This window comes from Candoia aspera, chromosome 1 (genome assembly GCF_035149785.1).
Source record: "Candoia aspera isolate rCanAsp1 chromosome 1, rCanAsp1.hap2, whole genome shotgun sequence".
Lineage (NCBI taxonomy): Eukaryota > Metazoa > Chordata > Lepidosauria > Squamata > Boidae > Candoia > Candoia aspera.
The window spans coordinates 187271210-187287423 of record NC_086153.1 but is presented as its reverse complement, the minus strand read 5'-3'; the positions used below and the strand labels follow the sequence as shown (position 1 = coordinate 187287423).

The 16214-nt window shown below is 40.7% G+C and overlaps 1 protein-coding gene across 2 annotated transcripts in view; it reads left to right on the top strand.

Annotated features, from left to right (window-relative positions):
- The window catches only part of PPP1R1C (protein phosphatase 1 regulatory inhibitor subunit 1C), a 35465-nt gene that overhangs the window by 13566 nt on the left and 5685 nt on the right, over nt 1–16214 (top strand). Inside the window, exons 3-4 of one of the 2 annotated variants that reach the window (XM_063291976.1) lie at nt 5703–5743; nt 7851–7922. In XM_063291976.1, the coding sequence (XP_063148046.1) occupies nt 5703–5743; nt 7851–7922 (113 nt within the window). The remainder of the gene's footprint in view (nt 1–5702; nt 5744–7850; nt 7923–16214) is intronic. The other variant, XM_063291967.1, reaches the window with a different exon arrangement.

Genomic DNA, 16214 nt, shown 5'->3' with positions numbered 1-16214 from the left:
GAGGATGCCTTTCTGCACATTCTTTGCATAGGAATTGGAGATGGGGAAGGAATCGATCTAGCTTGCAGTTGATAGAAAACTCCTTAATTTTGCACTTTTAAATCAGCACAGAAACTGAAATTTAGCTATCATTTAAAATTTAAACTTCTCAGAATTTTCTGAAGCTATTTGCTCACAATTTAAGAATGTATATTAGAGAAAATTCTGTATAAAAATATACCTAGTCATGAAAGTGTGGCATAAACCATGTTGTATTAGGGAAATTATTTGCAGAAACTGTCTATTGTACATTGGACCAAATTGTAAAGTGCAACATCTAAGTTTGAAAAAAAAATTCCAAACTGCGGACATTTTAATGCAATTTTTTCAAAAGATTAATTCAATGAACTCATATTCATGTATTTGCAGAAATAAGAATGAGAGAAAGTAGAAATGAGGGATTCACCCATCCTATTAGGAATCTGAGAGCCAGTTTGGTGCAGTGGTTAAGGCACCAGCTGAGAAACCAGGAGACTGTGAGTTCTAGTCCCACCTTAGGCACAAAGCCAGCTGGGTGACCATGGGCCAGTCACTCTCTCTCAGCCCTGGGAAGCAGGCAAGGGGAAACCACCACTGAAATCTTGCCAAGAAAAGTGCAGAGACTTGTCCAGGCAGTCTCCAGGAGTCAACACTTACTCAAAGGCACCACAAAATAAATAAATTAGGAATTTGAGTTAGTTTACAATCCTTTCACACGCATTTTTAATTCTGCTGATTAACTTTTTTAATCCCAGCAACCTCATTTTAGGTGGGAAAAGTAATTTTCTTTCTGTTGTTGAGAAATGACTGAGAGTCAGAAACTCTACAGTTCACCCAGAAATGTACTGAGAAATCTGATCTATCTTCTGCCCAACATGAATAGAAAATCACTTACTGTAGTTGTGTTCTTACAGTGACAGTATTCTCCGTTGAAGACTGGATTAGATTTTATTGGATGCAGCATTAGAGAAAAATATTTTATTGCTTTCCTTGAAATTGTAGAAAGACTAGATTTAATTTGTCAAAGAGTGTCATTTTGAAGTCTTTGTTCTCACAGAAATTAACATCCCAAACTGAAATTAGAAGGATGGAATGCCAGGAAAAGGAAGTTTTGGTTCTCACCAGAACTTAATCTCCAAAAGCATTCTTCCTTTCCCACCACTCTGCTGGCTTTGTTAAATTTAATTAGCCAGTGGTTGATTTATTAATTCTCAAAGCAGAACAACTTCTATTTGCCATTTTATAATTGACATAATTTCTTTATCTTTACAAGCCTTTTCAGAAGATAATACCCATTAAGCGATGTTGTTCCCAGATGCCTTCACCATGAAAACTAGAACAACAGAGATCCCCATCAGGAGCATTAATACTTACCCACTCCTTAATTTACATTTCTGTTTAACTGAGTTCTTTTAAATAAGTTTTTTTAAAAAAAAAAGAGGGAATGACTGAAGATAAAGACCAACAGTGAGCCAAATTCTTCTCTAACCACTTTTAGATACAAACTGGATTAGTTTCTTCAGGAGAAGGCTGCCATGTATGATTTCAGGAGAGGCACACATGGCAAACTTTAGCTTGGATTTCATCTTTGTGAGACACAGTAAAGTGGGTGAGCAGGAAAACAAAAGGTGTTATAGAACTGCCTATCTGTGGTTTTTAATATATTTTTATTCCAGCCTTGCTCCCAAAGAATTGCTGAATAATTTAAAAGCTGTTTGCAAAATGCTGTGGAAATGGAAAGTTAGCACCATGATAATGATGATGATTAAATATATAGCTTTTAGGGAACATAGGGCTAGCATATCTGGGGTGCAAAATCTGGGTGAGCAGAGAGACCCTAGCCAACCCTGTATGGCTGCCATCTTATGGCCTTCTGGATATTTGCAGCCCAGGTTTGGTGGCTCTGATACCATGGCACCTGAATATTGTTCTTTGAAGAATATTGTTCTTTGAGGAACTTTACCACACAGACATTTACAAAGGTTTATGCTCATACAGAGAAGGTCCTACCTGAAAATAAGATAGGAGACATATTGAATAATAATTTGCTGAAAGGATAGAATGCTAGGTGCATTTTGGGGGGGGGTGCCTTCAAGTCAGTTTCGACTTCTGGCGACTGCCAGTTTTCCTGCAGTTTTCTTGGCAAGGTTTTCAGAAGTGATTTGCCCTAGCCTTCTTCCTCCCAGGGCTGAGAGAAAGGGACTGGCCCAAGGTCACCCAGTTGTCTTCATGCCTGAGATGGGATTAGAACTCACCATCTGCTGGTTTCTAGCCTGGTGTCTTAACTACCACACCAAGGTAGCATGGTGAGGTGAAAAGAACCCTGTTGTCAGCAGCATTCCTGCCATAGCAGAGCAATTGAAGGCCCTCAAAATGGAGGTTTGGGGGTGGGGAAGACAGAGTGGAAGGGGATAAAGTGGATTTGGGGCCACTGGCAGGTAGTTTCAGAACTGAGCTGCTCCTCCATGCCAACCTGGAAAGGGTTTACTTAATTTTTTTGTCCATATAACAAATTGGGATGGAGAGAGAGCAGAAATAAATGCCACTGCATGGCTCAAGTACTGTAGTGGACAGTCCCCCAATTTAGGGATGTAAAAGAATCCTGTTAGAAATTTGGTTGATTGCACATTTGGGTGTTCTGCTGCTCCTGAAGATAATCGGTGGTGAACAATAACATCCAGCAAAGCAGACAACTGCTTGAGTTTACTTGCCTTCAAAACTGCAGCTTAAAAAGGGTACGTGGAGTCCTTGGTGCTCTCTGAGCCTGGTTGTTTGCTTGCAGACGTTTCATTACCTGACTAGGTAACCTCATCAGTGCAAGCAAACAACCAAGCTCAGAGAGCACCAAGGAATCCACAGTTAAACCCTAAACTACAGATATTCTCTTCTATTGAAAAAAAGGTGTGCTAGTGAAATGTGCAGTGGTCTCACTTGTAAAAAAGAGAGCTGACACTGGGCAATGTTCATTTTAAAAGCCTGTAGCCTGGAATTTTAGGAAAACAGAATGAATGACTTAAAAAAAAGAAGAAGTGATGTTAGTAGTCCTGCAAACTGGATGACAAACTTAGGAAGCTTTAGTATGTTATGAGACATTGTGAACAGAAGTGTGCATATGTATAGAGGATTAAGGAACGCCATGTTCGATGCTGTATCACAGAACTGCCTGTTTGTTGGTGGTGGTTATTGATAGTATGTTTTCTTGGTAAAAAGAAAAAACTCCCCTCCCCCTTCCTCTGCCACCTTTCCCAGATTGGGGGGTGGGGTGGGGGTCATCTGAGCCATGTCTCCAAGCTGGGGAACAGTTCAGAGACCTTGCATGTATGGTAGAGAGCAAGAGAACTGGGTTCTGGGTTTTAGAAGGCCCACCCCAGCCTATAAGAGCTGATAGGCTCCAGATTGATCCCACCCCTAGGGGTCACCTGACTGCCCCTGACAAAATGCTTGGTGAAGAATGTTGCATTGCACCCATGAAAAAACTGCTGCAGCTTATTGACTGCTTCAGAGAGAAAATACTTTGAAGCTGCTTCTCAGGTGGGTTGAGGACAAGATGAAAATGGAGTCAGGGACATGGCATAAAAATGATGTTGCCAGGAGATGTCCGTGCTGTGGTTAGATGCAAGGGTGGGAAGGCTCTCTGTCTCAGCTCACAGATAATTTAACAGGTTAATTGGTGGCCAAGGTTGAAAATTGGCGTATGTGTTATTTGTCAAGGCTAGATAGCCTCTGGTGTGTTTTGGTAGTCACAAACAAAATGATGCCTTTTCCTTCTAACAGTAATTGATCCCTTAAAATTTTCAAATCAGATTATTTTACAAATGTCTACAATAACTGAAGACTGTCAGTTTGGTCTAGTGGTTAAGGTATCAGGCTAGAAACCAGGAGACTGAGAGTGCTAGTCCCGCCTTAGACACAAAGCCAGCTGGGTGGCCTTGGGCCAGTCACTTTCCCTTAGCCCTAACCACTTCCAAAAAACCTTGTCAAGAGAAGTGCAGGGACTTGTCCAGGCAGTCATCAGGAATCAACACTGACTCAAAGACACGTGTGCACTCACACACACACACACACACACACACACACAAATTAACTGAAAAACAGCTTCTGCATTAAAGGCTTGGTTATACGTAAATTGCCAGTGACAACAGGAGATGAATGAGGGGGCAGGACAATTCCACCTGCAGATGTGAAAAACAACAAAATCACTGAGAAATTCCCTTATCAGAACAGAGGAAGATGAGGGGGGGGGGATTTTTCTTTCCTGATTTTCATCCACTGCAAGAAATGAAAAGTGAATTATTATGAAAGGGTGGAACTGAGGAGATTTGGTACCTGGAAACTGGGATCCAGGAGCTGGAATCAGGAAGATTTTAAATCCTATGGCTGCATAGTTATCTCCTACCCACCCATCACCCACCCCCTTTTCCCATTCTTAGCTAAAGCCAGAGATGTTAAGATTTCTTGTTTTCTGCCATTAGCAGGAGAGATCCAATTTATCCTTGAATGTCTGGAATACCTTCTCATGGTACACACAATTGCACTTTAAGTAACTTGCTAGTTTTACCCAATTTTTTTAAAGTACCAAAACCAATTCAATTTCACAGGTAATAATAATTAATCTTGCACTCATCTCTTATGTAAACATCAGCATAAATTGAGAACAACTATCTGACATCTTTATTCACACTCCAAAAATAGAGGGTTACTTTCATGAACCATAATGAATTATTTCTGTGCATTGATGAACTACACATTGTTGGCATGCTTGTTTGTTTTGAAAAATAAAACATCTCTGGTTTTTGGGGTGAATGGTGTTTGACAGACTGAAGAAACATATGGACAGACATTCTGAACTGTGGATCACTCTACAGTTTCTCACAGTAAAAAGATGCCTTGTGGAAAAATAGTGGAGTCAAAAGCTAGAGAACAGGCTGAGCAGAAAATGTCTCATAAGTCAAGTGATGAATTAAGAACAAGATCTTGCTAAAAACAGACATAGGCTTATGAAATTAATGGAATCAAATGACTGGAAGTCAAGCTTCTAGCCACTTGAGTTGAATGGCTGTTATTCCTAAATGGGTACAAAAATATGGATTTTAGAGCTGTCACACTTTTTTGTGAGTTGCATTGTGTTGATCTCCATTCAACTCTTCCACAGTGAGATGAAGATCTTCATGTACCCAGATTTTTACAGTGCCCTTACTTGATAGAGTATCTAGTAGTGTTTTGCCAACTGAGGGATGATTCTCTTAATAATAGGAGGAGGAGGAAAAGGAACCTACTTATACGACCATGCACAGTGTTTCCTCAGAGCATTATGAGCCCCAATTTATGTTACATCAGGACTCAATCTTTCCTCCTTTGTGTCTAGCCCTGACAATAACTGTACGCTACGCCCCATACTACATATTGCAGTGTAATGAGAGGGTCAGTGTAACGTACCCTTTCAACATAACATGGTGGACATTGTCTCAGAAAAGCCTACTATGCAGGAATTGCTTCCAAGAGTGTGAACAGAACAGTACTTCACAGTTGGACTTCCAGCTGCATTATTTGAGTTGTAATTCTGCACATATTTTCCTGAAAGTAAAATCTATTTGAATTCACCAGAGACTGACTTCAGAATAGGTTTATGCTGTCTTCATGTTATAAGATAGTTCTTCTTCTAATTGTGTTTTCCTATCCCACAGAAACAGATGAGAAGAGAATGAACAACAACTCCCAAGATGAAGTAAGTTAATTGCAGTTTAAGAAATAAAATGCTATTGCACTGTCTGACAAACATTCAGAAATGTCTTGATTATTTCCTTCTTGGACTGCAGCAGAGGTAATAATTCATAAATTATCTGTTGAGATATACAGGTGGTAGAAGACATCATCAGTGCAATGACATTTATTGAGTAAAGTCAGCCTTCTGATCCTAAAATATTTCCTGAAAGATAATGCTGCCCTCTGAGTCTCTGCATGACTGTTCTGGCTTTGGCTTAATTGGATCAGTTTCCTTAAAGGCTGGGGAGGATGGTAGGAAAATCTGCTCCATCTTTGCTTAAATTCTGAGTGCATTCTCCAGACTCAGACTAGATATTTGAATTGAGCATAGGTCAGAGGCCCATGAATAGGCTCATTCTGACACCCATCCTAGGGTTACCAAATCTGAGCTGCAAAAACATAGATAGCCACTAGATGGCAGCAAAGATCTGGATTTTTCTATATCTCTTTGCTGGCACCTAGTGGTTTCTGGAAGCTTGACTTCAAAATTAATTCAGGAAAAAAAGGATCTCCAAGCAGTTAGATATGAAAAACATTTTCTAAGCCTGAAAGGCTGTATCCTTCCACTAATTACTAAAAAGATTTACTTCACATGAAAAATAAATGCTGAGAATTAAACCATTTAGTACATTATTATTATTATTATTATTATTATTATTATTATTATTATGTAAACAGATGGAGGCTGCAAAAATGTTGCAGTGGCGTGTTCCATTTTCTAGCCACCCATGCCCTCTTTCCAGGATACTCCATGCCATCCCTGTGTTTTCTCTCTCCCCCATTAATGTGATCCTCATTGGACTGTTTTGGATGACATCTGCCTTTGTTTAATGTACTTCTTAAATTACAAACCTTTCCCCAAGATGACTAAGATCTTCCTTTTGTGTATCGATGCTGCAGTTTTAATTATATAAGGATCCAGGCTTGCCTCTGAAGTTTGAAAATTAAAGAAATTATAGAAAATAGAGGGAATAAAGAAAATTATCCAGACAATATAATGTCATCCCTGAAGTGGGTTTCTCCCATCTTTCTGTGCTCTATGCGGTATGTTCCAGACCAATTTAGTTTTTACTGAAAATTGAGACAGGCCAACATTGCTTTTAATAGCAAGATACATTATTGATTTTTTTTTCCGGATTTAGGTCCAAACATTTAAAAGCATTCAATGTTGACAATCAACATCCCATCATGCAATAAATATAATTAGCACTCTCTGACTGCATCCAATCATTTATTCATAAAAAGTATATTTCCATCCATTAACAGAAAATGTTATGAACCACTTTAAATTTCACAGGCCCGCTGATAGAGCTGCTGGTTCTTCATGGATTAGGAGGGGTATGCTCAAAATATACTTTGTGAATACGCAACAGCCCCAACTCTCTTTGGAAATGGGATACGGTGTTTTAAGTTGAGATTCTTTAAAGAAGTAATATGAACATTTATTATTTCATAACACTGAAGTGCCCTTAGCTGAACTCAGTGGTGTTTTATTTATTTGTTTGTTTACAATTATAGTTGGGCTGCCTACTTGAGCAACTCCAGGCAGCTTTAAAAATCTGGTGCTAACTTCCAGATCTGGAGAACGAAGCCTTCCAAGAACAAACCAAAATGCAATCAGCTGGAAGACACTATAAGGAGGAGGGCCCTGTTAGTCCATGGTGGCATCTGATGCAGTGTGAGCTGTGGCACATGGAAGCGGATGCCTTTTAATAAAATTGGTTAGTTGGAAAAGATGCTACCAGCTTCCTTCTGATTTTTTACAATCGGATTGTGCACTAAAATACAAGGGAATAAAGGATGTCACCTTCCCCTAAAATATTTATATCAGTTTTGAAATTTCTGAAAGACAGATAAGGAATGGATTATATTACTTCAAGCCATAAGGCAGAAAATACTGCAGTGCAACCAGTCCAGATCAAGACGATGCCTAAGGCCAAACCAAAGAGGCCTCCTCAGTATGGACCTGTGTTGAGAAGAGGACCTCCAGAAACCCATCCCTGTAGTCTGGTGTGTGATGCCTCGTTTAGCTCTTGATTGTGCTAAAAGGTCATTCTTTTTATTGACAGTCACAGAACGCCTCCCCCAAACAGAGGAAGCAGAGTGTCTATACTGCGCCTGCCATGAAAGGTACTGTCCAGGTACTGTTTCTTCTTATGCAAACGCCTCTTGGTTCATCACCTGCTGAGTGTGGCATGTCACCAACTCTCTGCTGGTCTGTCATTACTGGAGAACTTAATAATCACATGGAGGGAAAACAGGCACCTGTCTATGATGCTGGTCTCCAGAGATGAACTGAAAGGAAGGGAATGCAGAAGGGCTGGGATCTCAAAGCCAGGCCATAGTCCTTTCCCCGGCACTGGTACAGGTGAAGGATGGCTCCTCCCTCATTCATTTCCAGTAATAATCGTAATTCCTTATTTATTTATTCAATTTATAAGGCTGTCCACTGGCCACACAACTCTGGGTGGCTAACAATCCATTAAAAACAATCATAAATATTTTTTTAGAAAATTAAAAACACAGATCATACCCAGAGTGATATAGAAACCATACATCACCAAAGATGGGCTCTGCAATCACCCTGGCCTATTGCTTGGGGGAAGAACCAGGTCTTCAATGCCTTATGAAAGCCTAGCAGAGTCAGGGCATCTGATCTCAGGCTAGGGGTGGGGAGGTTACTGTTCCATGGGTGCTGCAGCAGAGAGTCACTCTTCCTGGGTCCTATTAGATGGGATTGTTTGATTGAAGGGATCTGACTTTTACCTTTCTCTGTCAGATTTCAGGGGACAGGCATAAACTAAAAAAAAAAGTTTCTAATAAAATAACTATGACCTATCTCATAATGACAGATACTACTTTTTCAGAGGTGGGCAATAATAGTCCTGCATAAATCTCCCTTGGTGTCTGTCATGTTCCTTGTTCTATCTGCCTTTATATTTTAAATCTAATTTAAAAATATGAGAAGCTAGCATGGCTCAAGGCAAAACATTAGCCTTTAGCATTAGAGGTGATTGCTGTATTTTATTACTCCCATATAGCCATTGAAATCAGTCGTTCTTAACTGTGCTGAATTTCCTCAGGTAGTCATTCCTAGTCTTCTTAGCTATCGAATCTGACTCAGTTTATTTCTGGTACAATCAATGGATTGATTGAGGGCCATGACACTTCTTTAGTTATGGTCTCGATTATTGCAGAGATGCTAAGATATATTATACACCCAAAAGATCAAAGCAAAGCCTGCACGTTCCACAAAACGAGTTTATATATGTGCTGTAACTATAAACTGGAAATGCTAATATTTACAGTAGTCTTCTTTAATATTCAGATATAACATAAACCCCCCAAATAAAGACATGCACACAAAAGTGCAGTCTGGTACGCTGAGCCCAAGAGTTGCTACCCAGGAGCAGAGGTGGATATTTTAGTACTGATCAAAACTTCTTTGAGATTGACCAAGCGTTCTGGAGCACAGGAGTGCCTGTTCCTATGCCAGCTCTCCAGCTAGTTGAAACAGTCACTCTGGCTAATGCTAATATTGTTCATGGAAGACCAGAGGGGCTGCCTGCAGTCCCCTTTCTTCAAGCTGAGCACACTGTCCATCTGCTCTAACAGGGTGCAAAGCAAGCTTTTGTATATGCCAGGGAGTTATTTATTTTGCTAGATTCACATCCTCCAGAGCCAGGGCCGCAACTGGGAAGGGGGGCAACCAGGGGATGTGCCCCGGGCACCACTCTGGGGGGGCGCAAAAATGGGTGCAGAATCCATGTTTGCCCTGGGTGACACAGAGCCTAGTTGCGGCCCTGTCCAGAGCAGAGCATTTTCATACAGTTCATCCTTCAACTTTTCCCTTACATCCCTGTGAGTTGGATTGGGCAGAGAGCATGATTTATCCAAAGTCACTCGGTAACCTTCCATGGCTGAAGGCAGAATGAACCTGGATCACCCCAGGCCCGCTCCAATGCCTTAACCCCCAGACCACACTGGCTTTCTTCACTAGCCATGCTTGATTGACAAGACTACCTTAGTTCTGTCATCAGAGCCTCCAGGGCATCTGAAACCCAGAACTGATTTCTGCCACCAATTCCAACGCAAGGATCAGTGTTTGGTTTTTCTTTCAACACATTTTTTTTTGCCAAACTAATAGGAAGAAAGATCAAGTTTTAGAGTTTAGGGGCCAGTCTTGGGAAGACAAGGATGGTGGACTCTGTGAGTCCAAAGCCACTCCCAGTGTGCTGCTCAGCTTATCTCCAGCAAACCTCTCTTCCTCTTTCTCCAACATCAGAAACAAACCCGCCTGCCTGGGGGCGGGGGGGACACTTGATGTCAGATTCACCCTTGACTTCTCTTTCTGCCCAGGAGGCAAGGGGAATGCCATTGGGCCTCCCTACAGATTATGGGGTTGCAGCCTTAGTTATTTTACATCCTACCTAGTTAATACTTGGGGGATGTGGTTTCCAACTCTTTAGTTGTGTTAGCTCAATGAAAAACAACAGGGCTGTTTATAGCAGAAGCAGGCAACCCTTCTCTTGTGGATCCCAGGTGACCCCAGCAACCCATTTTCACCCCAGAGCACTGGGATTACACTGCCAAAAGTCAGTATCAAAATGCCAAAAAGTTCAGTAGCATGATTTCAAACTATCTGGGCTTTTGGGAGTGGGGGCTGGGGGCAGGTTGTTAAGGGTGGGGAGAATAATAGTTTGGCCCCAAAGCCTCCTGTTTCCATTCACACAGTTAAGTTTCCCAAATGCAAAATACTGATTGAAAAAGAGATCACTTGGGGGTTTGGGGATTTCATGGTGGGATTGGTAGTGGGACATCTTTGGAGAGCAGGGAAAAAAGCCTTAAAAAGGATCAAACCATTTCAGCCACATCACTGCATTATCAGACGGCTCCTACATCCCTCTAGCAAGTCTGGAGGATGAATTGCCCCCAGTCCTTTAGAAGCTGCCCACTTCATTCATGTATCTGAATTGACCAGAAGAAAAACATCTTGATTCTATTACTGTACAAGAATGGCAACCAAGAGCCCTAATGTTTTTTGTATGCATGCCTTAGTACTCTGTGCTCCTTTTTACATTTTGTAAACATTTAAAACAAACAAACAAAAACATTTTTATTTTAAATGAAATTAAAAAGGAGTATGCCCTCATGCTTGCTTGCTTGCTTGCTTGCTTATTTATTTATTTGATTTCTATAGCTGCCCATCTCAACAAGTGACTCTGGGCAGCTTACAATTTTTATTTCCAATAAAATTCTTCAATTCCATATAGACCTAGAGCTCCTTCGGAAAAATAATTAGCCCAGTCCTTTGCTTGCATCTACGCCTGCCTGCCCATCCAGAAAAAAAAGGCCCAGGAGAAGCTGGGAAGTTGGAAATGAGCTTCTGGGGATGGGGGTGCTGCAGAATGGACTGAGGGGAACTCATCAATTTGTTTTCTGGTTTTGTGGCTGGCCATGATCATGGTGGTAGCTGTGGTGTGCACCAGGAGAACTCCTTAACAGGACTTTCTTTTAGAACCAACTAAGCTCTCAGGATATTAATGTGTCCACTTGCTACATCAATCATACATTATAGGTTTTGTAATTTGGTATGTCATCTAAGGATAAGATCAGGGGCTGGAATCTGTATCTGGATAACTCATTCGCACTTTATTCTTTGAGAGAATGTCTCTCACCTGGATGCTTTTAGAGTGATAATGACTACTTTGTATGACCTATGGGGACCTCCCTTTTCTTGAATTTGAATTCAACCCCTGGGGCAGGCTGACCTTGATCAGCAAGTTTTGATTTGTGCACCAAAACTAGCTAGTGCATTCGAATCATCTTTGCTGGATGATAGTCAGAAAGCCCAAGCAATGAAACTTGCATTGAACCTAACATACACATAAAATATTAAATCAATGTTCACATACTGTATGCACACCCATATCTCTTTTCCCGCCTTAAAACAGAATGTTTTAAGCAGAAAGGATAAATGGTGCCATATTGTCTGGCCTGCTAAGCTGGTATAAGAAACTCTGCATATCCTTCAATCTGTTAAACAGCTGATGAAACAACATAGCCAGTCTCTCTCTACTGTATAAGGCATAGGGCTGATTTTTTTTTTCTGTTTAGCCCTCTACGACTGACTGATTTGATTGATTGATTGGTTGATTGCCTAATGGATCTGAGGAGTTGTCCAAATTTATAGATAGTCCCTTCCTGTATTAGAAATTGCAATAAGGCATCAACAACATGCCAAAGTATGGCTGATACCTCACAAATTCATTTTTTTCTCCCTCCCCAAACTCCTTCTGGTGTATTTTGGTTTCTGCTGCATTTTTGCATGGTATCAGCAAATAGACATTTAAGCGGGAAATGACTTACTCTTCTACGCATGTGTGCATTTTACTGGAATAGAGCACCCTGGAAAAATCAATATGAGTGCTATTGATTTCAGAGCAAGGCAGACAGCAGCCTACAGAACTATTCAGGGCAGGATATTTCAGCGGATTATATTTCTGTGCTTAATGGATGTTGGGAGACACCTTCACTGTTCAAAAGGCCTCTACATTTCTGCTCTCCCTGATGGTGCTGATTGTCTCCTTCCAACATGTGGTTAGCAAAGATATCATATTGGGTTTCTGTTTTGGGGAGATTAAAAAAAATGTTGACAACATCATGTTTCTCATGTCCTGGCTAAATAAAATTAACCTCCCGTATATACATACGTGTACATACAGTCTTCCTCTCAGCCACCTATACATACTGTACAGTATTGATGTGATGATGCAGAGTTGGAAAAAATTGTTCTAAAGGCACACTCTGATCATCTACACATGCTCACTAAATTTATTAAGGGAAGCAATTTTAATTTGTTGTAAGCTCTGAATACTGCATATACCTTAGAACTTTTTTCTCCTGCTCTTCACTGATTCTTAACTCTTGAATGAAAGGCAGAATAAGAATCTAATAACCAAATTTTGTTATACAGAAGAAATAGAATAAAAATGGATTTATTTATTTAAAAGACATGTACAGGTAATCCTCACTTAACAACTGCAATTGGGATTGGCAACTCTGTCGCTAAGGAATGTGGTCATTAAGTGAAACATCACTTGACCACACTGAACTTATGACATGCGGCTGTTAAGCTAATCACCTGCGGTTGTTAGGTGCGATGTCACGTGATTGCCATTTGCGACCTGCCAGCTTCTCCATTTACTTTGCTTGTTGGAAGTGGGCAGTGAAGGTCACAAATGGCGGTCATGTGACTGTGGGATGCTGTGACTGTCATAAATACACAGCAGTTGCGAATTGCCTGAATCACAATCACGTGACTGTGAGGATGCTGCAACAGTTGTAATTTCAAGGACTGGTTGAAAAGCTACTTTTTCAGCACTGTCCTAAGTTTGAACAGTCTATAAACAGGTCAGTTGTTAACTGAGGACTACCTGGATAGTCATCCATCTTATGTACCAAAACACAGGGCAGCTCACCAAACAACAATAAAGCCATAACAACTATAAAAACCATAACAGAAACCCCTGGAGCCCCTAAGCAACATCTCCCCACATGCCCACGCTCAACTATACTGGGCTCCAGCCTCACTCTACCCAAAACATTTGCAGGAAGAGCAAGGGATGTTTGGAGACTGAAGGAAAGTTGTCCAACATGGTCAGGTCCAAGGATGGCTTCTTGTAAAGGAGGCATATCACCATCTCCTTCAATGCAGATAGCATACCCCTCCCAATGCGGGATAATCACCGCTTGGACCCAACCACCTCCTGGAAGGCCTTAACCAACCAGGAGGGAAGTGGATCCAGAATACAGATGGCAGAATTCACAGCCCTGAGGACCCAGTCTACTTGCTTGGGAGCAACTGGCTCAAACTCTTCCCAAATAACTGAGTTCAGATGTGACTTGGCCACTTCCCTAGGACCTGCCCAGCTGGTGTCCAACTGCGAGCAAAGTCAAGTGATTTTATCCAACAGATGCCAAGAATATCTGTTCTTTCAGAAGTAGAATAAGTATAAGAATAATATATTCTTTAGTTAGATCATGCTAGTAGAAGAAAATATTCTAAACTCTCAATTGTTCTTACTTCCTCATAGATACAAGGACATGTTCTGTTATCATAAAATACCTGTTTCAACTTCCCATCTATAACTGCTGATTCTTACAGAAAAATCAGCCAAGGGGATGATTTTCAAAAGTGTTAGAGGTTGTGCAGTCAGGCTACAAAAATGTGTTTATTTCTACTTAACTGTTGCTTTGATGCTTTGCTATGTTAAACTTAAAAAAAAATCCCCTTCAATTTTTCTGTGCATAGATGGTACTTAGCAAGTACTAACACCACACCTATTTGTGTAGCCCTAGAGCTAAAATAAACAAGATCTTCTTCAATTTCCCATTATTCTAAATTGTTCATTTTATCCTAAGTTCAAGACAAAGCTCTGAAACATGGGTCTTTTGCTCCAAGTTTGAAATACTCAAAATGGCCATTTCAAGCTTGGAATGTTTAGCACCATAGTAGCTACAAGATTTGAAGCAACTGCCGCTTAAAGTACTTGCTTTGTACATGAGCTGAAAAAAGCAAAACTGACTCTAGAAGTCTCCGGAAATAGGGTGAAAAGGTGAAGTTTGTCCTCATGTCTTAATAAAGGCCTCTAGGTTAACCCTTTAGGAATTTTTTTGCTACAGAAAATCTCCACTGTAGCTCAGTTTAGGCAGATCTCTCTCTCCCTCTCTCTCTCTGTGTGATGTTGTACAGCAAAGCGGAAAGAACATAAATCACATATAAGTGAATTAAAGCCAATTCTGAGGCTATTGTGTAGATATCACAGCTGATATTTTGGACTGCAACTAAATTTTCCTCTCCCCGAATGGAATAAAACCTTCCAAAACTGGAATGAAATCTTTGGATCCAGTTGATTATGCTGGAATGCATACTGCAGTTGACAAAGTAAAACAAGTTGTGAAACAAGTGTCACAGTCAATGAACCCAAAAGTGGTGTATTGGAATGGTTCCTTATAAAATCAGTCATATCAAGGGAAATAAAAGATTTTGGAACAGGGAATAAGAAAAAACCAGGAGAGTCATCAGAAATTTCCCCAAACATGGCTGCATATCACAGACTGAAAATTGCTTCTGTATATATGACTATAAAAACAGAAAATCTCATGATCTGAGGGATTGTGCATTAGGGATATAAAGTAGACACAGAAACTTAAACATATATGCATATATACACACATGCTTGCTATATCAGTTCTACTTCTGGCTGCCCTCTCAGTGAACGGCAATGTTTGGTTACACAGAGGCGTTTGGGCAGGAACGCGTCAAAGCAATGACTTTCTATGTCATGGCTATCAGCGTGGCCACTGTTAAGATGGATTCCTTGTGCTTAGTTGGAAAGTGGCTTGCTGTTTAGGGACAAAGCGCCCTCCAGTGGTTCAGAGAGCTTGCTGCACTTGCAATCCCTCCCCCCCACACACAAAAAAAGCCACAGAGGGCTAGATTCTCATTGTTGATAAAGAGAACGGTGATTTTTTGGACCGAGTCTAGAGATTCGGTTGGTTATAAAGAAGACTTATTTCACTTGTGTGGGAAGCCACAAGCAGCCTTGCTTCTTGATGTGTCAAATGTGACATCAATCATCTCCAGACATGCGCATAGTTCAGGACCCAAAATTGCTCAGTGCTGCTGTATATGAGTCACACTGGAAATTATAAGGTAGCGAAGGACATCAGTGTGAGGTTACTTCTGCTCATCAGGTTTTAGCATCAAAGCCCAAACACCCAGTACGCTGTAGCTCTTGGTCAGAGGATTGCACAGAATATATTATTTTCCAATAACCAAACCCAAATCTTTGTGGACAGATGTATCTTTCTGTAAATCTATTTCGAGTCTCCGTGTAAGTTTGTGGTTGCATTATAGAAAGGATGTACAGACATCTCAATTGAACTAATTCTGGCCATGAGATACATTTTGCCAAATTCTCAACACTGCAATTTATAGAACATGTGAATTAAAAACCAGTGCAGGGCCTGATTTTCTGCTTACACATTCCACCCCTTGTGATAGTCAGACTCCGACTTTTTCCATGAGGCATTGAGGTGTATTTCCAAACTCCTTCTTTCCTGGTTCACAAGGGAATTAGTCCAGGTGCAGCTGATTCCCCTATTGTGTTCAGGACAAATGTGGCAAAATCCCAGACCTATATTTAAAATGAGCTCAATGTCCATAAATGTACATTCCCCCATCTCCTTCTTCTTTCCATCACTCCTTTCCAGTCCAGCACACCAGCTGATGTACAAGCATGTGTTTAGCTAAATATGTGTTTTCACCAAGCGAATGGAATTGTTCTCATTTTATCTGTGCTCACTTGCATTTATTTTTTTACACCTTTGTTTATTGCCAATGCTCTGCAGATCTATCTTCAAGTGGG